The sequence below is a fragment of the Astatotilapia calliptera genome, chromosome 6 (genome assembly GCF_964374335.1).
Source record: "Astatotilapia calliptera chromosome 6, fAstCal68.1, whole genome shotgun sequence".
Taxonomy (NCBI): Eukaryota; Metazoa; Chordata; class Actinopteri; order Cichliformes; family Cichlidae; genus Astatotilapia; species Astatotilapia calliptera.
This window is the reverse complement of record NC_137427.1, coordinates 12,598,344-12,621,526: the sequence shown is the minus strand read 5'-3', so window position 1 is coordinate 12,621,526 and position 23,183 is coordinate 12,598,344. Positions and strand designations below refer to the sequence as shown.

Genomic DNA, 23,183 nt, shown 5'->3' with positions numbered 1-23,183 from the left:
TCAGACAGAAAGCGAAAAAAGAGGGAGAGAGAGCGTAGATGGAGCTGCAAAGATTCCTGAATGTGCCTGAGGCAAGAAAGGATCACCTCCTGAAACATTTTTCACTTGCTTATCCAAACACAAGACACATACACACACAGACACACGCTAGCCTGTGTCTTTACTCTGGACACTTGGGGTGTAGAAAAAGAATCGGTGTGTGGCCAAATGGCCGCTGGCAGCTCCGCTTTGAGAAGACACATTTTAAGATGCTATCTCCATGAAAGGAAGGATTATGTGTGTTAGTGTGTATGTCTTTGTGTGAGGCCCACAGTCTTTGAACATCTGTAAACATTGTGTATGTGTGTATGTGTGTGTGTGTGTGTGAGTTGAATATGACCTCTTCCTTAACTCTCTCTGTCTTGATCTCATTACCAGGCATCATCTCATACACAGAGTACCTGTTCCTGCTCTGCATCTTGACAAGTGAGTCAATTCAGTTGCACACATTCTCCTTTCACTTAAACTCATCTGCACCTTTTTATCATATCTCTTTCACCCAGTTGTTGTTTGCATTATTATATTCTTATTTTTAGAAAAATTACGTGACAAAGCGAAGTGCGCTAAGTACATATAGAAATTTAAAAAATGTTGATCTCACAAATGCTGTGGTTTTCCCCTTCACCTTAGGGCAAGACAAAAAGAGACAGAGACAGACCAAAGATGAAAAAAATGTAAACGTAAGGAAAGTTGCAAGAACATCTTCTCAAAAGATGAAGAAAAGTAATAGATAAATTTCTTTAACAAAAGAAAAAAAGAAAGTGGCTATAAAATTCCATAAAGTTTATTCTTTTCATCTGGAAGCAACAATTTCAGTACTTTCAGCACTCATCCAAGTGACCCAGTCTCCCCCTAACCTTACAAACAGTCCAGCTGCATAACGATTGAAAGTAGCGTCACTGCATAACAATGAGCAATGAGATCAGTTTCATAATGGTTGATATGCAAATTGGCGTGACCGTTAATCAGTAGCCTCTTGCACTCTTCACAGACAGTTGGGTAATGACTGCGATCAGATGGTTAAAGATTTTCTCTAAGGCCTCCTCAATTCCAACATTGTCATTCCCTTTTCACATAAATGTCCTCCTTGGCTCCTTGATGATACCAGCGTTCCTCCCTGTCCAGGATGTGCACGTCCTTGTAATTGAAAGCGTGACCATTGGCCCGTGTGTCTAAGTGGACTAAAGAGTCAAGGCCAGAGGACGAGGCTCTTCTGTGTTGCGCCGTCCACTTAGCCAGAGGTTGTTTGGTGTCCCCGGTGTATAATTTACAGCCATCCTCTTGACATTTAAGAGTGTACACTGTATTGCTCTGATGCTTGGGGGTGGGCCAGTCACTGGCATAGCATGTTTTAGGGTGTTTTACAAATATGGATCTCAGCTGTACTGACACATAAGGGATCAATAAAAAGTTGTTTCTTTTAATGATTTTTCCACAAATTTTAATTTTAATTCAACCTAAATAGATGATGGATGAAGTTATAGTGAATAAAAATAAGCATACTTGATCTTAACTGCTCAGTTTCTGCTTGCAGGGGGCTGGAGTTTGTCATAGCTGCCACAGGGTGAAAGGCAGTGCACACCCCCACACCAAAAACCATAAGACCATAATTGAAATTACATTTTACTTCATCTCTTAGACGTATGACCAGCATGTGAAACTAGTTTAAATAGAAATTACTGTCTTTTTTTCTTTTTCTTTTTTTTTTTACATGCATGCTTCCTTGTTTGGCCTTAAAAATGGTTGAATAAATAGAATAAAATGTCAAATTGAAAGGTCAGTCTGTAGCAAATGTATTTGTTCTGCTATTGTGTTTTTTTTTTAAATAACTTTAACCTGGTCAACACTTTAATGTTTTCTTTGGATAAGCAGCTATGTTTGAAACTGTGGCTTCATTTAAGTCATTCTCCCTCCTATTGATGCTTTGAGACACTTTTTCCACTTACTATTTATGGATTTCAAATTGCCTTTAACAAACACATGCACACACTCACCCTATGTGTTCCCTTCTCTGTTCCCCAGAGCCTCATGCTGGCTTTAAGATTGCTTTCAATATGTTTGATGCAGACGGCAACCAGATGGTGGATAAGAGGGAGTTCCTAGTGGTGAGTCGCAGATATTGGGAGAAAACCTGAATTTACATATTAATATTAACCCTTTTTGTTACTCCTTTTACTAAAAAGCAGTGTTAAAGAATAGCTTTAGTATTAAATAACAATCCATGATTTTAGAGTGGACAAAAGACAAAACCTTACTTTTGAAAATCTAATTTTGACTTGTACCATGGTGTTTTAATGTAGTTTATTAAATTACTAAAATTAAAGAGGCCCTATTTTGCCCATTTTCAAGTCAATATTTTAATTCTTGGACTCTTATAGTACAAATATGTTTATGTGATTTACAGGAAAAAGGATACTAAACCTTATACATCAAATGACGGGCTTTAGTGCAGACCCTCAGTTCATCCAGTGTCACCCTCTGACTCATGATGTCTGGTTTTTGAAAAGTAAAGATTGGCGTACCAGAAATCCTCATCTTGAAGCTTTAAAAACAAGATTGCACAAATCAGTCCATCCTAGATGTTTTTTCCTTGCCTGGTTGTTTTCTATGTCAGTATTAGCAACTATAATGAACTTAACACTGTTTATGAACTGTCAAACCAGGCATAGTAGAAACACTTGAATTGTCATAGATCACATTTATAGATCAAATGTCAGTATGTCAAATCTTGTCTACCTTACATTACTAAAATGATTCCTTACCCACTGTGACTTGGGCTGTTACAGTACTACAAGCTCAATACTGATAAATTTAATACCTGACATTCTACCATTTTTGATATCACAGGTCAAAACTCCCCAAAAAGGACAACAAGATTTTTTGATTTTCTGTGGTAGTGCTGTGCTTCTGGTGACTTGGCTCCACATTTTTGTTGCTAATCGAGTAGAGTTGGTAAGGCAGGCTGCTCTAGTTGATGTTAGACTTTTCCTAGCTTCTGTCTGGGATTTTTAAAGAGATTTAACAGTTTTTAGATACAAATAATTGTGCTCTCTGGTTAAATTAACATCACCATGTTACAGATGGGCAAGATTGAGAACATTTGCTGCTACTACCTTATTGAAAACTTAACAGACTGACAGCTTGAAATTAATCTTGATTCTCAGCATGTTACATTACGTTTGTAAACTCAGTAAATCATTTCAGAATTTGGACTAATGCTTGGTCGTGTTTCAGCTTTATCTGCCTGTAAGACTGTTCCTCAAGTCTCATGCAAGCATCCTTGCGCTCTCAAACAATACATTCACAGATTGCATCATTTACAGAAGTCTTTTCCCTATTAAAGTGTCTCCATCATCTTAATCAATAAAAAAAACATTTGGCCAACATTGTAGTACCCTAAGCGAATATACTATTATGTACCTTTATTCCCAGTGCCTTGAGCTTTAACTATATTTTAACGTTTAAAGCAGTTAAAAAGGTTGACTTTGAATTTGCATCTTCTAAAGGCAGCTTATTACAAAGCTGAGAAGACTAACTGTAGGATTTCTTGAGGGCTACACATGTGTTTCTTTCCCTGTGGGATAGAACTGACACGTTTTCAAGTCAAAACACCGCTGCAGGCATGAAGGGATCAGAATCTCTGAAGGTTGGTGGGAGTGGGATGGCACATCAGCAGGAGGGAGTGGTAATGATTTAAAATCCTGTGGGAGCAGGCAGGTGTGGGACAGAAAAAGATTCTCACATTGAGGGTTTAGATACAGATTTTTCTGTTTTACATGTGATATTGGTTGTCAGAGTAATTAAATATTCTTAAATGGAAATTGAACAATACCAGTGACTATTGCTGTCTTTTATGATCATATGCTCTTAGAGAGCGTTTATGTATCTGTATTTGTGTAGACATCAGGTTGCTGTGTTTGTGGTTGTGCATTTTTTATTTAACTCTTAATTAATTATAACATTTATATTACAAATCTCGTTATTTTATTTCAAAGAAATTAGTATTTTAATTTAAATTTGAATAAGTAAGTATATAAAAACTTACCCGACACTGTAGTGTAGAAGCAGTTGTTTTTTTTCATATTGAATTCAGCATTGATTTTTCCTTTAATAACACATATGCATAAACATAAATCACTTCCAGAGTGAAACCTGAATACTCCCTTAATCATGCTGCCAAAAGACCATTACCTGAATGACATCATAGATGTGCTTGAAAGAGTGAATGACCTTGTTTGAACTCATTTGAGCATTTCATTTTTTTAACAGCGTTTTAGATCTGACTTTGAATTGTCAATGAGCTCCTCGTCTTTTCTCTCATTACAGCTTCAGGAGATCTTTAGGAAGAAAAACGAGAAGAAAGGAAGGAAAGGAGATGCTGAGAAGTCCGCGCAGTTGGTAAGGAAGATGGTAACGGGGTGTGGGGGTGTATGCTCAGACAAGCATGGGTATTACTGCTAATTAACCTTAATGCTGGCAACAGTGAACCAACCATGAATAGTCTATGTGGACGTGGACTTCATAAATGCTTCTGTTGTTAGTGGGGTAAACTTAAAAGACAGGTAAACATTAATGTAAACTTACTTTACATTTTAATATATCCATGAGTGTAAACTGTCACAACACCTCTTACCATTTAGTTAAGGTTGCTGACAGAAGTGCTGTGTCACACTGCGCACATGGATTTATTAAAAACGATCATCATGATCGTCAAAGTTAACTGTCATTTGTATTCATGCAGGTGTGAAACTAAACCTTTCATGTAACTAGTTTTGAGTGCATGCTGCCTCGTAGAAACTGTTTGGTATCTCTGTGACAGTTATCCCTGCTGTGGACTTGGTATATTTGATTTATATATATGATAGAATATGTGTCTTTCTCAGCACTTTATGCGATTGAGTTTTAGAAATAACACCAAGCACCTCGCATTACTGCTCTCTTTGTGTCAGAGTGTATATGCAACTTAATAACTATCAAAGAGAGCAGGTTTGATGAGTTAGTATTAACTTGTCCCATCCCACATATGTGTTGTGCTACAAACAGATTAATTAAGGTAACTTACAAACAGATAAGCCATTAGGTATCTTGTGCATTAGTTATAGTAAAATGTTCTCAAGGTAAGTTTTTCATGACATGATTTGCAAAAGAAATATTTAAAAGCTTCTTATTAAAATCTTCCTTTTGTTACTTATCTATATCTTATTGATTTTGAAGTAAATCTTTCAAACCCAAGTTTACTAAGAACCTGTGTAGATGTGTAAGCAAATAAGAGATAGAGATTTGTTGATCTAAGCATTGGGTATCTTACAGAACAGTCCTGGTTGTGCTGTTGGCTCACAGGAAATACTGTCACTGAAAAATGAAGGATATGTTTCCCACATAACTTATCTCTTGAAAGTACATGCTTGGTGTTAGGCACAGTGTGTATTCTAAAATGTAATCATAGATGTGTTGAAAATGGCACATCCTCTTTCCTTGCATGTACTAACATGTCTTTTACCTTCTCTCCTCCTCTCTGACTGCATGCTCTGTCCTCTTCTTTCTCTTCCTCGTGTCTCTCTCTGTGTGTTAGAGTATGCAGCTGTATGGATATCAGGTTGCCCCCATGAACAGCGTAGGTATCCACATGGCATAGTCTCGTTTTCTGCTTTTTAGATAGATAAAGATATTTATGGAGCAGAGAATAGGCTGTTTTTATTAGCTGGGTCAGTTCAACAGCTTTATTGTTTAGCAATCAGTCAGAGTAGAAACCTTATGGTAACAAAAAGCTTAAGTTTTGTGAAACCATGTGAGAATATGTTAAACTTTACCTGTGTGGAATTATATTTGTGTCAATAATAATGTGAAATAAAACATAATCATGGGCAAATATTTAAATTGAACACAGTAAACTGAACCTGTCAATCACAGAGGTTATGAGGTCACTTTCAAAGTGACCTTTTCCCTTTGGGCTCTGCCCTCCAAACTGTCAAAAGTCAGAATCATTCAAGCGAGACACAATTCAGCTTCGAGAGCAGAGCCGGCCAAGACAGCGTGAATCTGCTGCAGTGATTACCAAGGAGGTATTTTAACATTTCCAATGAATATTTTTGGGCTGCTGTGTGGAAATGAATAGCTGAAAAAATATAAATGATTTGTCTGTGATTGTGTTTTAGCTCACCTGCCACTTGTGACACATATATATTTCCATACATCTGAACTGTTTCTCAGTCACTAAAACATTTGCTTTGCAGTCTGTGTGTCACCATGCCTTTTAGATACAATTATTAAGTTTAATGTGAAAAATTAGGTGACAAGAGTTACATCAATCATATCTGTTCATTAATTATAAGGACACACCAACCCTGCCAAGTTTAAATTAATATAGATTGCCAGGACCTTTAAATATCACACATTAAATCACACATTAATGGCCTTTATTTTGCGTTCAGTTTAAACATTCCATATAATATATATATATGCAGCAGAGTTTTTTAATACACTGACTCTCTGGAGTCTAAAAACCTTAATAAAAATAAAAAGGCCTGTCATTCCCTTCTGCTCCTGATGATGGAAAAAGCCTTAAATTTGACCCAGTCCACCTGATCCTCTGTTATCAGTGAAATGTACTCTGTAAGCTACTTTGAAGGATGAATGTAAGAGAAAGAGAGAGGGAGAAGGGAAAAATTCAAGAAAGGTTGCCCATCTGTCAAGTCAGCTGATTGATTGATTGAGGGATGATTAATGGACAGACAAAGAAAAGAGTAATACATTTAAGGGGTCAGGAGAGATGAACTCTTACAAAAAGAGAGCGATGTAATTTAAAATGACCTGAGACCCTGTAGAGCTCTAAAGACAATCAGACTCCATTTTAGTCCTTTTTAGGACATGTGCTGTATTTTTTGGCAGTATTGTTTGTTCCTGATGGGGGAAGTTTGTTAATATAAAGATATAGAAGGAGATTTTTTAGGGAAGGAGGCCAAGGGTACATACAAAAATATGTTTCTGTTGTCTGAACAAAATCATATTTACATAAAGAACACAAAGAGGTTGAATTTGTCTGTTGAGCCTTATGAGATCGAAAATGAAACAGATTTTTACCTCTCAAGGATGAATATTTCTTATTTACCAACCCTGTGCAAAATGCTGATAGATTTGACTTATTAATTGTATGTAACCTGATGAGCTCTAAGTCGGAAAACAATTATTAAGGCATCAATCATTAGGAAATAGTTGGAGATTGGCTATTGGGTATCAATGATGATGACTAAAACTACTGAAGCTGCTGTACAAAATTTTGCATATTAATGAATAATAATCACGTGTGACATTTCTGAAATGCTTTATATTATGGTTTAAATATTTAAATAATTAATTATACTTAAATTCTATATGTTTTTTCCTGCCTGGATTGTATTAGAAAAGATTTGCATAATTCAAAGTTCAAAATAATCCTTACTTCTGTTATTCTTGATGCAGCCGAGAAAAACGAGAAAAGCAAATTTAGCTCAAAAGCCACCATCCTTTTAATACAGCTTTCTTTTAATTGGTTGTCCATTGCAAACAAAAAATTTGAACAGCAGGTGAGCGGTGCTTCTGTGATCACAGCCAGAGCCGTGTACTTTAGATCACCGTATTAAGGACATTGCCTCCCTTTTAGCCATAAAAGCAGAAAGAAATGTTTAAAACTGAATGTTTTGGGTTAGGGTTCCAAGCCTGAGCTTTTCGCTCACAGAGATCACCAGGACCTCATTATTTGAAACATTGGACATTTAATTATAGTTCCATTTTATCACTTTCAAGTGCTTTTTTGTACCTAGTGTCTGTTGAGATGTAATGACAGTGACTGTAGCTGTCTGTTATGAGTAGTAATTTATATGTGGAGTGGAAACGGCCTGCAGTGTAGTGAAAATCAGCAGTGTGCTGTCAGAAACAATACACTACCAGCCACTGCTCTCTCTCTCTCTCTCTGTCATGCTGTCTCACACATAGACAGACACACACAGACAGACACACATATGCACTCCTCCTGTCACTGCTGTGATGGATAGCCGCATTGTCGCACTGAAGTTAAGAGCATTGCAGGGTCATGTTAAAATGGCTGCTGTTGCTTTCTCCCTGGAGAGAGAGACGAGGTGGGTGGTCAGAAGCTCAGCACCGTGGTCAGCCTTTATTAAGGTAGAATAACGTTTGCTAACAGAGCCAACTGTTGCTATAGAACTGCCTAAAGTACTTATTTAATAAAGAAAATGTGCTATAGGGTGACATCTTCATATATTTCTTCTTTAAAAACATTTTTTTTTCCTTGTGTTTGTTGCTGAGTCAGCAACATGAGTGAGTTATAGCTTCAGTGATTTAAACAGAATAGCACATCCATCATCATCCTGATGATTCCCTGTTGGTAGTATCCTTTCCTTTACCTGTAATCTAAACCTAGCTGCAGAGAAGCTAGCTATTTGTGTATGCCCCTTCCTGTTTGATGCTAACATGTTTTTGTGTTTTTTTATGTTTGAATGGATAGGGTCTCCTTTATTGAGAGAACTAGTGAGTGCCATGTGACACCTTTCCTAAATATCCACCTGTATGTTCACATATAAATTCAGAGATATAATCTGTGTATGTTTACTTATAATGACAACTGATTGAATGGGTAATGGACGTTTATTTCCTGTACTGGTTGATTTGGAGGTTGACTGACCCTGGCCCTGCTTGACCACTCCTACAGGTGCTAAAAAAAGACAGTCAGGAGTTTGTGGCGCGGAGTTACTGGGACGTTTTGAGGCGAAGCGCCAGTCAAGTCCTCTTTTCTGACCTGGCGGAGGTACACATACCCAATCGTCCACTGTTCCTTCACCCCTGCATTCATTATCCTTCACTTTTTTCCTCATTCTTCAGCACCAGATAGTTCACATAGAGGATCCAAATACCCCCACACGTTCACAAGAAATATGTTCCATCAAGCTGGCCAGAATCAAACTCGAAATCCTATATACTATATAATACTTTTCCCTGAGAATAAAAGCTTTACTTGAAACACACACCCCAGTTATTCTCCAATCTTCAGAGAAGTCATGTGTTAATGGTTGAAGTGCAAATGCACCAAAAAAGTTACTTTGAATCTTCACTCTAATATAGTCATTTTGGGATTATTGCAAAAGCTTTGGTCGTTCTAACTTTTATTCTGGTTTGGCTTGATAGTGATGATACGTTTCCTTGCTTTCTTTCTTTGTTTCCTAGATGTTAGAACAGAAATATCTCATCATTCTTCCCAGCGTTCCTTCCTTTGTCCCACAGCATTCTTCTTTGTTTTTCTTTCTAAAAATAGTAATAATTTAATTTTAGACTAATGTAGAAATCATCACTGGTTTTTTTTTCAGTGTGAAATCATGTTTGTTTGGATGAGTTCTAAAAGAAACATTTAAAATTGGCATTCAAGCTCCAATGTTTACCTTTAATTTGTGAGAAAATATCTTTTTCTACTCGACACACTGTGGATTTGAATGAAATAATGTGAGCATCCTCCAAATGTTTCCTGTTTTGCTCCATCCTAAGTCATTTCACTCTGTCTGTGAAGATATTTATTTACTTTTGGATTATGAATATTTTGAAAGACTTTAGCCTTTGTTGTTGATCGGTACTGATCCATTAAATGACAAAGATTTTAATGTCCTTTTTTTAATAACTTGTCTTTTTTTCACCTTCTTTCTGTCTTCATTCTGCTTCATATGTGTATCTGTGCCTTGTTATCTGTGCCGTGTTGTGACTAGTGGCGTAGCTTTGGTGTCAGATCATTCCCACGTTGCGCCACAAGTGTTTAACAAGGATAAGACGGTTGACTGCAGAGCACATACAAAATCTTTGTCTCTTTATCACTACAAACTTAAATTCACGCAGTAGAATTCATGAGGAGTTACAGGACAACATCTTACACTATGATTTACACAAAAGGTTAACATTTGGAAAAAAAAACAACCTGCAAAATCCCTGGGATCAAAATTAAAACCAGATGGTGAGCTGAACTAATCGGAACTAGCAGGCATCCAACCTCATCCTTATTGTTTTAATGCACTATTCCAAGCTAGGAAAAGGCGATGATAGAATAATTGCTGAGACATTACCTCAGAAGCTTTTATGCTCTTTGGATCCCAGAATATCTGTTCATCAAACTGATACTTCTTAACATATTTCATGACTGGTGGTTTAACAAATGAGCTGTCTCAATAAATCAAAGTTAGTGTTTCCAGTTATTTCTACAATTGCAGCTTAAAGTGTCTTCCTGATAGTACTTTCTGAAGACTGGTAATCATTAGTAACAGCTAAAATAGTGCTAACAGACTAGCTCACTAATGACAGGTTGTCTGCTGTGTTGGCAGCGGAAGCTGAGGTTGAGGTAATGACAGTGAAACATAATGGGGTTGACCTTGTATTTACACCGTGCAGCCTTTCATCTGCCGGGATGTCAGACGGACAGAGCAGGAAAATCAGACATGGGGGGAAAAGAGTAAGGATTTTTTTTAATGGAGGGATATATTAAACATAAAAGGGATTAGAAATGATTTAGGATTAAATTAAGTAAGAAAAAAATGTGAAACAGTGACAAACAAGATGACAGCCAGGCAAAAGATGTAATTCAAAGAAATATAACATATCTTTAAGGACGCGATATCAGATAAGTGGAAAACATGAGGGTGAGGAGCACGCGAAGGAGATAAAATCAGAGTAAACAAATGGGTGAAAAAGGCCAAAGGAAGATGACACAGGTCAGCAGGCAGAACAAATGTTCAGGAACAAAGTGAGTGAGAAGAAAAGAAGTTCGGGAAGTACATTTGGGTGAAAAGAAAGAACCAGGTTGTATTTAGAGAAAGATGTGTTTACTCAACAGATTAGTCACCATTATACCTCTTTCCTTTTGTCTGGAGAAGGAGGGACTGACTGACAGGTAGAAAAGGAGGGAGTGTAGGACCGAGCAAATCACCTCTCTGTTTGTCAGGTGAAGGAGGTACTGACGGGTAGTGTGAGGTGAAAGGAAATCAGCGTAATCAGAGCAGGGGGTGGGATAAGATTAAAGGTATGATAAGAGATGTGAAGAAGAAGAAAGAAAGAAAATGTGGGAGATAAAAGTCATTGCAAGAAAATTGAACAAGCCATGAAACGGAAAGGGGGGGTTGGCTGTTTTTCCCCCTGGAAGGTGTGACTGACTGACAGTCTGACTGACTTGACTAAAGACCCACAATGAGCTCTTCCTCCGGAGTATTACTCACAGATGGGGAGGGTGAGGAACAGCGTTTAGCGTTTACATCAGTAATTACTGTTTTTACCCTCAGCTTCGTGATCAAAGACTGCACAAGCTCACAGATAAACACACAGATGGACAAATAGACACATGCATGCACCAGGTGTTGGCTCGTGCCTTGTGGGCGTGGTAACGATTACGTTGTCACGGGGATGATGAGCTCACACTAGTACCGCCACACTTCCAGGAATGATAAGCTTGTTATGATCCGTTTGGCATTACGTCGACAAGTTGGTAGACTGATCTGGATGCTTGAAAGCCTTTGCTATGACAAAGTTATTGCACATCACAATGACAAAATTCTTTTGGTTAGACATGTAAGAAAAAATAGCTCTAAAATTTGTAAGGGAGGTAGGCTCATTGTGATTATGGACTAATTAAAAGGTGGCTGTAGCCTCTGCGCCATTGCTAATTTATTAGCCAACTTGTGTTTTTAAAGCTGAACACTTTGATCGTTGTCATCTAATCTTTTTGAAAAACAGACATTACAGGTGTTACAATTTGACTGTGACACCAAAAGATACCAAATGGAGAAAGATACCAAAGGCACAACTTGCTTTATCATCCTTATGGACACTATTTGCAGCCGTACTTTAGAAGATGAGCATCTTATTGTGTTCAGTAAGAATCGAAGCTAGCAAATAATCCATTGAATTTATCCAGAAAGGGGAATCGAGGGCCATTTACCCATAGATGTCTACACTTTTCTTTTTTTTTTTTAATGTATTTATTTATGCAAGTTTCAAAATTTTTTACACATTCACAAACAGTGGGACAGAAGAACACAGACAATAAAGACAATAACAACCAAAAAAAACAAAACAAAAAAACCCCAAAACAAAACAAAAAAACAACAGAGCAACAAACCACACAACAGGGTACACGGCCAGCACTTATTAAAAACAGCAGAGAAGCAAACAAAGCAGATGTCTACACTTTTTGATTTTTTAGCAACCAAAGAAGTCGCCCCGTGCTGGCTGGTAGAAGAGATTACACTTAAAGAGACTTGAACATATAAGATGTATTGGCTAAAATAAACTTCTTTATAGTCTGTGGTCATGGTGAGGGTACACATTATTGATGATCTAGCATCAAACAACATTATAAGACAGCATCCAGTGAAAAATAGGTTACCATGGACTAAACATAAATAATCAAAACTTTAGATCAAATTGTTTCAGTGCTACTACTTTCAATTTCAAAATATCTGACTGCAACTTTATTATTACTTTGGTCTAGCTCATTTTTTAGCAGCATCGGGAGCTTCTTTTGTGAAAAAGCTTAATTAAAGTTAATGGAGGAATTGGTAGTGACCAAAGTAGTGGTCAAAAATCTCTTAATGTAGCTTTAGTAATTAATTTTTAACCACATGTTCTATTTTTAACAAAGCTCAGATAACTGGTGTTATATCCTACACCCACAGTGTACAATCAATCTAAGTAATCTAAGTAATTTCCCTTGCTAGTTTGTACACTTCAGTAAATATCACTCCAACCATTCCACTCATTTGCAGGCTTTACTTCCTGTAGCTGTGGATCCATCCTTTTTCAAAATATATCTTGAAGACTCCTGAAATACATTTAGTACAAGTCTTTGTGCAACAGCTGATAACTCACTGCAGCGGTGAATAGACACCCACCAGATACATAAACTCCTCAGTCACAATAGTTTTGAATAAAGATAATGCGAAATGATTTCCTTGTTTTGAGTTCAAAACAACAAAACAGAATTAAGGGAACTCCACGTGGGAGGGAAGAGAGGCAGAGACACACCACCTGGATACTGTCTAGATGTATGAACAGCTCATGTGTCATAAAGACAGTAATGCGTCAGTTCAGAGATAAAAGAGCAAAACAAATTTTGTCCTGTTTGTCCGTAATCAGAGACTTAATGAAAAGAACGTCTAGTAAATGAGACACAGAAAACTTAGACACAGCAATGATAAGTCTGTAATTGTTTCAGTTTGTCTTGTGTTTACACAAAGGAAATCTTCCTTTGTCCCTAATCAAAGACTGAAAGACCAGACTCTTAAGTGAATCAGCAACAGACCAAAAGCTAAGAGTGGTCTTACTACAGTGTTTACTTTTAATGCTTGTTTCTCACAAGACATTTTTATTGTGTGAGTTACCAGTGTGGTTCCAGTTTAATCTACCATACATTTAAGAATTTTACTGCCTTGAACATCTGCATCTTCCTGCAGCTTATTGTTAATATTGTGCATTGATGACCAAAAGAATCTGTAATTGAAACACGATTTACTTTAACCTGTAGAGTTTTTAGTTGTTTTTATTAATTCATACATAACAACAATTTAATAAAAGCCTAAAATGTAGCCCGGTAAATGCCCAGCAAAATTCTAATGACTTTTGTCACATCAGTTGTTTTTTGTAAGATCACTTTTTTTCATTCTTATCCGTGGGGATGGTTTCCTCTCTATCAGAAAGACTGCAGCTCACTTACAGACATTTCTGACTGACTGAATGAATATTCACTGTGTGACACCAAACAAATCACAAAACAAATCTTGATATTTTGTCCCTTAAATAAACGTGTGATCTTGTTTCACATTTTCTTCTTGTCCCACACTGGATTTTAGGATTTTACTCTTGAGGTAGAACCACGAATGGCATCGTGGTGATGATGATATTTATGATGATGACTGAAATGCCATAAATGCTCCTTCTTAGAAGGACATGAGATTTTATTTAATCTTATGTCTGCGTATTCTTCAGCATGGTGAAAGATTGGAAATGAAGGTTGGCTGGGTGGGGCATGACAGGTCAATAGAGAGAAGATGTGTATTTGAATTCCTCTCTTTTTTGTCCTGATGCTGCCTGATTCATTTCTGGAACTGCTCAAAAGTCACCTTTTTCTGAAAGATACAAGTATGTTACTGTGTATGAACAGAAAATAGTGAACTAAATACTTAGATTAAGTTTCTGCAAAGGCTTAAAATCCTAATTGTGTCACTTTGCTTTAAACAAGGTGTTAACCAGCAGATTAAAGCTAGAGCAAACAGTCGAAACAACCCAAAGCTCATTGAATGGATTTTAAATGACCTGGGTCACAGAGTCAACACACACTCAAGGGAGACTAGAAGGATATGCAACCAAACACATCTGATGACGGAAAAAGGTGGAATCGGCTCACAAAATCTCTGCACTTGTGCTTATGTGGTTTTTGTTTAGTGTTGCTTTTGGTGACTTGAGGTTCTGTTTAGGTGTGTCAATGTGGCATTTGCGAAGAAATGCATGGGATGTGTCTTTGTCATGTATTTGTCTGTGTTGCACTTAGTTGCTCTTCCACAAGTCTTCTTTTCCTTTCATGTCTTCTGCTTACCTCGTCTGTTTCTCTGTCCTTAATGAACTCCACCTGTTTAAAGTGTTGTCTTCCTTCCTCCTGCATTCTTGTTCACCTCCACCGTTACCTTCACACTGGCTCTGTGAATGTAGGCATGACTTATGATCTTACCGCCTTCTCTTTATTTGGGCTGATACTTGAGTACTCCTTAACATTGTATCAGTCTGTGTTTCACGCTGCTACAGCATCACTACTCACCAGTCTAGACTGCATAGAGAATGATTTCTTTAATAGATATAATCTGACTTCCCTTCTTTACTTACCTGCTTTACTTCAGTTTGCTTGTAAATTTTTATTTGGCTCTTCTGACTGTTTTTCACATCATATTATGCTTCCTAGACTGGTAAGTTTGATTTCATGATGGCTGTTGACTGTTTGTCTGAGCTGATGACTGTGACTGAAATTTGTGATGTAATTTGTAATGTAATTTGTAATGCTCATCCAGTGCACGTTTTGCACACGTGCAATAGAACCCTGCTTCCTGCTAATCTGGCACAGCGGTGGCCATGTTGGTCTAATGATGGACTCGTCCTTCTCCACCCATGACGCTTGAGGTTTGTCATTTAGTCACTGATCGTCTCTCGTATCACTCTCTCTCTCTCTCTTTGATAGCGAGCAGATGATAGCATCACAATTGACACCACACTACTGGTCCATTTCTTTGGGAAGAAGGGGAAGGCAGAGCTTACCTTTGATGACTTCTACAGGTACTAGAACCGAAAGAGTGCTAACGCTAACAGTATTAACCACATGGCAGAATGGATGATTTATAGAACAATTCTCTTTTTGTCTTTTTTACTGTCCTTTCTTTCTATTTTCAGATTTATGGATAACCTCCAGACAGAGGTGTTGGAAATTGAGTTCCTGACTTACTCTAAAGGTATGACGACTATCAGTGAAGAAGACTTTGCCAAAATCCTGCTGCGATTCACAAACGTGGAAAACATTAGTGCCTATCTGGAAAATGTCCGCCAGTGTATACCTGATGAAAAGGTACAGTATACATGTGCGCACAGTTATTTACTGGACAATTCATTGATCAGTAATGAAATAATAATGAAATTCTTCCTTCCTGTATGGGAGCTTCTACCTTCTAGACATCTAGAGTACCTGTAATTTCAAACTGTTGTCTCTGCCTGAGGCTGTTGTGGCTTTCCACACTTGAGCGCTCAATTGCTTCACTACATGTCACACACAAAAACACACATTTCACTACACTTTCAGTTGCATCTATCTATCTATCTATCTATCTATCTATCTATCTATCTATCTATCTATCTATCTATCTATCTATCTATCTATCTATCTCTATCTATATCTACCTATCTATCTATCTATCTATCTATCTATATCTATCTATATCTATCTATCTATCTATCTGTGCTATCTGTGCTATCTGTGCTATCTAGCTAGACTTTGGCATGTAGTCCTTATGCAACCCGTCTCTATTTCTGTCCCTGCCTTCTTTCCTTTTCATGCTGTGGAAGAAGCAGGAGGTTGGTCTCTGCCTCGTATAATTCACAACCTGCAGTTACAATCTGTCAGTCTATCCTGCTATTAAGTTAATTTGCCACCTTCTCTTTTTTTCTTCATATAAGCAATGTCAAGGTTAAGATACACAGCAAGCTGTTGTATTTTAATTATTTGTATTTATTTTAATCTACATTTCATCATGTAATTTAAAAAAAAAACATTTAGTTATTTGATTAATAATATTTTATCTTCTGAATTATGCATCTGTTATAGGGTTACAGCAAGTTCACAGCAAAGAGCATGAGGTGCACCTCACAACCATTTGCTCAGATGGACTTTGGTTATTCATGATATGAAATACACAATATCCTTTATATCCTTTGTTAGTGCTGGGTGAATGCTCAATGTATGAACACATGCCATCCCAACAATTAGACTGTACATTCCAATTGGTTTTCACTTTATGCTACTTTACGGAGATGAAACACTGCAATGTGTTTTACTGTTTTTTTCAACTGCTTTGGTATATTTCTCCAAACATATCTGAAGGTCACAGAAGCTGAAAAAATGCATTTCCTTAAACAGCTCATGCATGCAGAAAAACACTATAGTTAACCTGCACAATTCATGTGTCTCTGACACTGAGTGCCAACAATACAAGGCTAATATTTTTTCCAAGGATTAGTGACAACTACAGCATGTCCTAGTGACTCTATTCACATGCTGATTTCAGGGGCGCAGTGTTTTACATTCTAATTTGTAAAGCAAAAAACCTATACATTTGCATAGCACGTAAGGAAAAACTGACTGACAACACAGCACTATACAATGAACAGAATAAAACTGAAAATCTTTTGTAGTAGAAGGAATCATCTGAACCTCTGCTGAATTTGTTTGTCTGTTTTCTCACAATTAGAGAATTGAAGAGTCTCTCATTTTTATGGTAGTTCCATTTTAATGGGCAGAGACAGAAAAAACACATAAGATCTCTTACACTCAGTGTTGGGGAGTAACGGAATACATGTTACGTATTTAAAATACAAAATATGAGTAACTGTATTCCGTTACAGTTACCGTTTAAAAAGGTGGTATTTAGAATACAGTTACTTTGCTGAAATAAAAGGATTACACGGTGGTATTTTCCTGTTTCATATGTTCGGCTATGCCCTCTCTATTTTTGGTTTCCACGCCCCAAACAAAAGGCGCATTAAGAGGCTCTAATGCCTGCGTCTCAATCTCGCGGCCCATGTCACCTCTACTTGCAGCCCGCATAATGATGTGAATATTTAAAAAAATGATTCACAAAAATGATTTCATATGAAGGCAATAGGCAGAGTGTTACAGGCATAGCCCTAAAGAATGTAGCCTCATGGGCAGTGTAGTCCGTGCTGCAGGGAGAATGAACTGCCATACCCTTGTGTGTCTGTGAGCGCGAGGAGCGAGTAAAAGGAAAAGTACGAGTTGTCACCGAGCAGAAACGGGAGCTGGAAGCATGTATATATAATAATAACAACTGCAGCCAAAAAGAGTGCCTGATGAGCCCAGTTGTAAGTAAGCTATTAAGACTCGACTATACACTTTTTTCGTGTTTTTCTCCAAAACAATAAGTTCAGTTGGAGCAGCCTTTCAACGCACAGCAAACAACCAAGTAAAGCTAGTTTTCGGCCACGAGCCCGACACGAACCTGACGTATTAGCCAGAGGTCGCTTTACTACGGTTCAGAGCCGCGGACCTGTTTTATATACGTGCTGAATAGTTTTCTATACGAGATCGCTGCAAAAAGTGTAGCCTTACCTAACGTCAACCTGCTGTTACTCATTTTATATTAAGATTTAAACATCTGATTGGTATTGGTATGGCGAATAACCTTCAGTAAAAGTAATAAATCACACAGCAATAGTACATTCATGTAGTTGTAAAAAAGCATGATAATGTAATAGGTAATCCAAAGTATTCCGAATACGTTACTCTCATTGAGTAACGTATTCGGAATACGTTACAAAATACGTTTTGGGGCATGTATTCTGTATTCTGTAGTGGAATACATTTTAAAAGTAACCTTCCCAACACTGCTTACACTTACTCTTATTACTTACACTACTGACCTAAACATGTGGACAATTAGCTGGACTATTCTGCATGTGATGAGTCAACACAACATTTTATACAGTAAAAAATAAACAGAGTTTTTTATTCCAAAAAGAATCAATAAGTGTTCTGCTTAGTGATTTGCCAAATTGTATTGAAACATTTGAAAATGCCACTGTATAGAGAGCAGCTCTTTCTGAATAACAAAATGCTGTAAAAGATTTCTCATACGAACTTTAACTGCAATTTGAGAATTAAGCCAAAGCCACTGAGGAAAACGAAAAATTTTCCACATCATACACACATACGATGGTTAACCCCATGAATGACTTCTTACGTCCTTCATGAGGCCATGTCATGGAATTGCTTGAATAATCATTTAGCTTTTTAATTTTTCAGACAGATGACTAGATGCACTTTGAGGAATGCTGTATGCACGCCACTTAAATGCACCTTCACAGTCTCGCTCAAACGATATTTGTCATTTCCAAGCTTCTTTCTGTCCAGTACCTCTCCCTGCAGTTGTTTTGTTAACTGTTTCTACTTGTGTTTCAGGGAATCACCTTTGATGAGTTCAGATCCTTCTTCCAGTTTCTCAACAACCTTGAAGACTTTGCCATTGCCATGCAGATGTATAACTTTGCTGCACGCTCCATTGGACAAGGTATTAAAACTGTATTGAGCTTGAAATGCGGGCACCGAAGGTCTCTGCTTACACTCACTGATGCTGTGTTTTCTCCTTCAGGTTTTTCACTCAGCTGCACTTAGACAAATGATCAAAGTCATTTTTACTTTCTCCCCTGATAGATGAGTTTGCCAGAGCGGTGTATGTGGCCACAGGGCTCAAGCTGACACGTCACCTTGTAAACACCATCTTCAAGATCTTCGATGTCGATCACGATGACCAGCTGTCCTACAAAGAGTTCATTGGTATCATGAAGGACCGGCTGCACAGGGGAGCCAGGGTAAAGAACTTCCTTCTTTTTGAGAAAAAGTGCACTCAGCTCCAACTGAAAAATCTTTGTTTAGAAAAAGTTTGAAGCACAGCCAGTCACCAGGACACGAAAAAGGAACCACTTTTGAGAAATATACCTCCCTTCGCAGAAAGGTCTGAGGTCAAGTGGGTTCCAGAGCACTTACAAAGAGACAGGTTTCTCATTAAGATTTAGGGTGTACTCCCACTTGACCAGTTGCCTTATACTCTGCCTGAGTACTGAGCACCCAAAGGCAGCTATAGTTTGGGAGTTCTATGGCCAGATGTAAACTACAGATGAACTGTACATGTGTAGCATGCCTGAGCCCAACTGAACCGCACATGGGCACATGGGCACATGGGCACATACTCCATTAACACAAACAACCTACAGAACCTAAAAGATCTGCTGCTGAACTTCCAGATACCACGAGGCGCCTTCACAGCCTATGACAGCAAACCGTGTAATAGACACACTGGTCTGCTGTGTCCAGTTCACACTTTACCTCTCTAAAGCATGAAATGGAGACGCAAGTTGCAACAAGGGAAGAAAATATATGTAAAGCCATAAAGTCCACAGTGACCAAGAAAGGTATAAAGTACATTCTAAGCTCCCACTATGCCAGAAATTATTAAGCTAAGTGGCTAATTTGCTCATGAATGCATTAGTAATGTCTCTTTAAATGCTTTACTTTTATTATTTTCATGTTGGCCTGAAATGAAATATCTCCCTCTACTGGTACTGCAGCTTACTGCAGCTTCTGCATGCGTGCCCATTTCACGCTTTGGAGAGGCAAAGTGTGAAATGGACACTGTGGACCGGCGTGTCTATTACACGCTATGCCATGATACCAGGTTGTGTGCACGCCTTGCTTTAGTGGGTCAAAGCTGTTTTGGTGGCACCCAGAGGACCAGAAGAACGGTGTAGTCCAAGCATCTGGGTTCTCAAGTATAAACTCTGACATCCAGCATTACCCAAAAACTTGGTCGAGGTGAAGTTACAATTTCAAAGTTAGCCACATAAACAAATTACAGGGATTTAAAGCTATAGGATGTGTTATTTCTTGAGCATTTTAGATTCAAAAAAGAAGAGCTGAAATTTAAAACATGGGAGCTTCTTGTTGCCTGTTTCATTATAGAATAACAAATCAGTCTCTACCTTAAATGCAAACTAGCTTTACCTGTGCCAGGATTTAGTGTCACAGAGTAACAAAAAAACAGGAAATCCAAAACTACAATTATTATTGTTATTCAGCTGTTTCTTAAACCTTTTTTGTAGAAGAAGTTCTGCTGGTACAACTAAGCCATCCTTTACTCATGACTGTTTGTGCTCTTCAGTTGCAGTCAAGTAGTTAAGGTAAATCAACAGTTACCCAAAACAAAAGAAAAATGCATTTAACATACACACATGATAACAGGGTTAAAAATATTGATGAAAAACTTTTAGTAAGCATCAGGAATGTAACAAATAAAAGCTTAAATGGAAGATAATTTGAAGGCTTGTGGGTTGGAAATCACCTATAAGCAATTTGGTGATGCTGTCAGAAAAGACCATACTGCCCCCCAGTGGTGGATTTTGATGCAATAACACTGCTCAGATCCTTTTTTTCTACAGAGGTTGTCATGTGATAATAAACTTGGCACCACTGTAGGCCTGGATGTTGCACTTTATATGGTCCCGTATGTCCCTTTTGATGCTGTCTTGGCCTCACTGTCTTGGCTTTTTAACAGTGTTCTCTTTTGTCCTTACTTTGCTGATGTACCTCTCTCTTCATCTCCTTTCTAACCCATGCTTTTTTCCCTATTGTCATGAATTTACCACACTTATACTTTTGTTTTTCTCACCTTCCATGTGCCCACCACTTTTGCGATTGTTTTCCTGTCTTCCTGCCTCACTCTGGCTGTCTACACACATCTCAGGGCTATAAAGCTGTGGAGCGTGCTACCTCCTTCAGGTCCTGTCTGAAGAAGGAGCTGGCAAGCAGATAAGTATCACTAACAGCTACAGTTCAAGGAGTTTGTTCGTTGTTATTTCTAGAGTTGCAGGTAGTTTCTTGACTTGAATTCAGTCTGGATTATGACTTCTTTTGCGTGTCTGATTCACCTGAACTGTTTAGCCTTATTACAATGTATCTACAGAATGGGTTTTCATATAATTCATAGAGTATACTGTACAATATTTTGTGAACCTGTATGTGTAAGAGTAGGAGCAGTAGGTTGCTGAATATCTTCAGTAATATCTGAGGGCATTTTACTCCACTGTGATACTTTAAAAACTGCCACTGTGTCCCAGTAGTTGCCATATTTTAGTTGACTGTACATTTTGAATAAAGTTTAAAGGTAGTGAGTTGTTGAAGTGAACTGCGTCCGATTGCTCTGTGGTTACCAGGTGAAGGGCAGACAGCACACCTCCTTCTCCAGATGTGTTCGCTCTGAGGCCCGGAGACAGGTGCACCTGTTGTGGAGGAGGTACAAGGAGCCATAGAGAGTGGACGAAATCTGATGGAGCTTCGACGTTAATTAATCAGGAGGAGCCAGTATTTGTGGAGCAGTTCTCCTGTCGACCTTCAGACTGTACATATGTGATTACTGCAAGCATGACCGCACAAAGCCGACTGATTCTCTCTGTGATGATAATAAGTGTCATTCTTTTTGTCTTTTTTTTTTTGTTGCCCTGTTTCCAGTCATCCATCCATCCATTGATCTGATGTCAGTTATCCTGGGTATGATTTACATGTAGTTAAATGTTGATTTGTTACGATAGAAATTTAATGTCTGTTCTAACGCGATACCTCCACAATGGTGGGAACTTTGTCATTTTGTTTTTTATAATAAGGAGGAGAACTTTTGGTTAACACCCTGAAATCTATAGGCCCAAAAGTTGCTTTCTTTACTTTAATTATTGCATTTATTAAAAACTTGCTTTGTTAGTTCCGCTACAGCACTGCAATCTATAGGAGCACAAGAATCTTTAAATGAGTTCTAGGGGATTAAAGTAACATCCATATAAAACTGATAACAGTTATACAATATGAAACCTGCATGTTGCTGAAACTATATAATTAATTGAATATGTTGTGGATCTGTAATGTCCTCAACTCATTTATATTATGTTAAGCAGTAGTTCCATCTAACCCCTTACTTTTTGTTGCACGAACAGTATGACTCACACTACTGTTGCAGTTAGGAATGCTTTATTATCTTAATACTACAGCAGGTCTTGGTATGAAAAATGTATTTCAATATTTTTTCGGGGTGAATGTTTTTGCCTCTTTCGTGTTTCCTGGTTTCCTAGTATTCATAAGTAGATGCACACATAGGTGCCTTTGATCCACCCCCCTTTTCCAAAGCAATTCACGAGTTTTTGAGCTTTTAATTTCAAATACAAAACTTATGCATTGATGACTACACGTTGTCTTAGCATGACATATGTCTGATAATTGGAACATCAAGTTGAATTGTCTTAATGTATTATAAATTGTTCTGATATTTAAAACGATCATTTAAATGTAACGAGTGCGTTTGTTTGATTAATTTCATGCACGAATAAACTATTTTAAGAAAACACGCGAATTTCTTCTCTGTCCCTGAGCATGCGCAACAAAACAAAACGTTAATAACTGGGGAGTCTCCTGGCTATCTGGCTTTATTTTAAAGCTTTTAAAAATTGAGACTGTTTCTTTAAGACAAAGCGAATGTGCTGTTGGACAACATGCTGGTGAGTAGTTTGTTTCAAAGATGATTAAAAATATTTTTATAGAAAGAAAATTGAGATGGAGGCGTGGGTGAAAACATTTATGTTAGCCGATAATTAGCTACAGCCTGTTTAAAATGTAGTTAAAAATACTGTCGACTGAGCCTTTTGTGGCGCACTTTTATTTTAGTTTTCGCCCTTAGTGTGTTGCTTTTAGTTGAAGGTGAAACTATTTCACCTAGCTTTTTCAGTTAAAGTTAGGCGTCCGTGTTGAAGTCATTCGA

General features: G+C 37.7%; 1 protein-coding gene across 8 annotated transcripts in view; it reads left to right on the top strand.

Moving 5' to 3' along the window:
- The window catches only part of micu3a (mitochondrial calcium uptake 3a), a 48,403-nt gene extending 25,633 nt beyond the window's left edge, over positions 1–22,770 (top strand). The window contains exons 5-15 of one of the 8 annotated variants that reach the window (XM_026170351.2): positions 418–465; positions 2,062–2,144; positions 4,366–4,437; positions 5,612–5,653; positions 8,744–8,839; positions 15,284–15,378; positions 15,493–15,664; positions 18,788–18,896; positions 19,040–19,197; positions 21,126–21,190; positions 21,592–22,770. In XM_026170351.2, coding sequence (XP_026026136.1) covers positions 418–465; positions 2,062–2,144; positions 4,366–4,437; positions 5,612–5,653; positions 8,744–8,839; positions 15,284–15,378; positions 15,493–15,664; positions 18,788–18,896; positions 19,040–19,197; positions 21,126–21,190; positions 21,592–21,598 — 947 coding nt within the window. In that variant the 3' untranslated portion in view covers positions 21,599–22,770. Of the gene's footprint in view, positions 1–417; positions 466–2,061; positions 2,145–4,365; positions 4,438–5,611; positions 5,654–8,743; positions 8,840–15,283; positions 15,379–15,492; positions 15,665–18,787; positions 18,897–19,039; positions 19,198–21,125; positions 21,195–21,591 lie in introns of those variants that run through there. The other 7 variants (XM_080302393.1, XM_080302396.1, XM_080302394.1 and 4 more) reach the window with 7 other exon arrangements.
- The last annotated feature ends 413 nt before the right edge of the window (positions 22,771–23,183 follow it).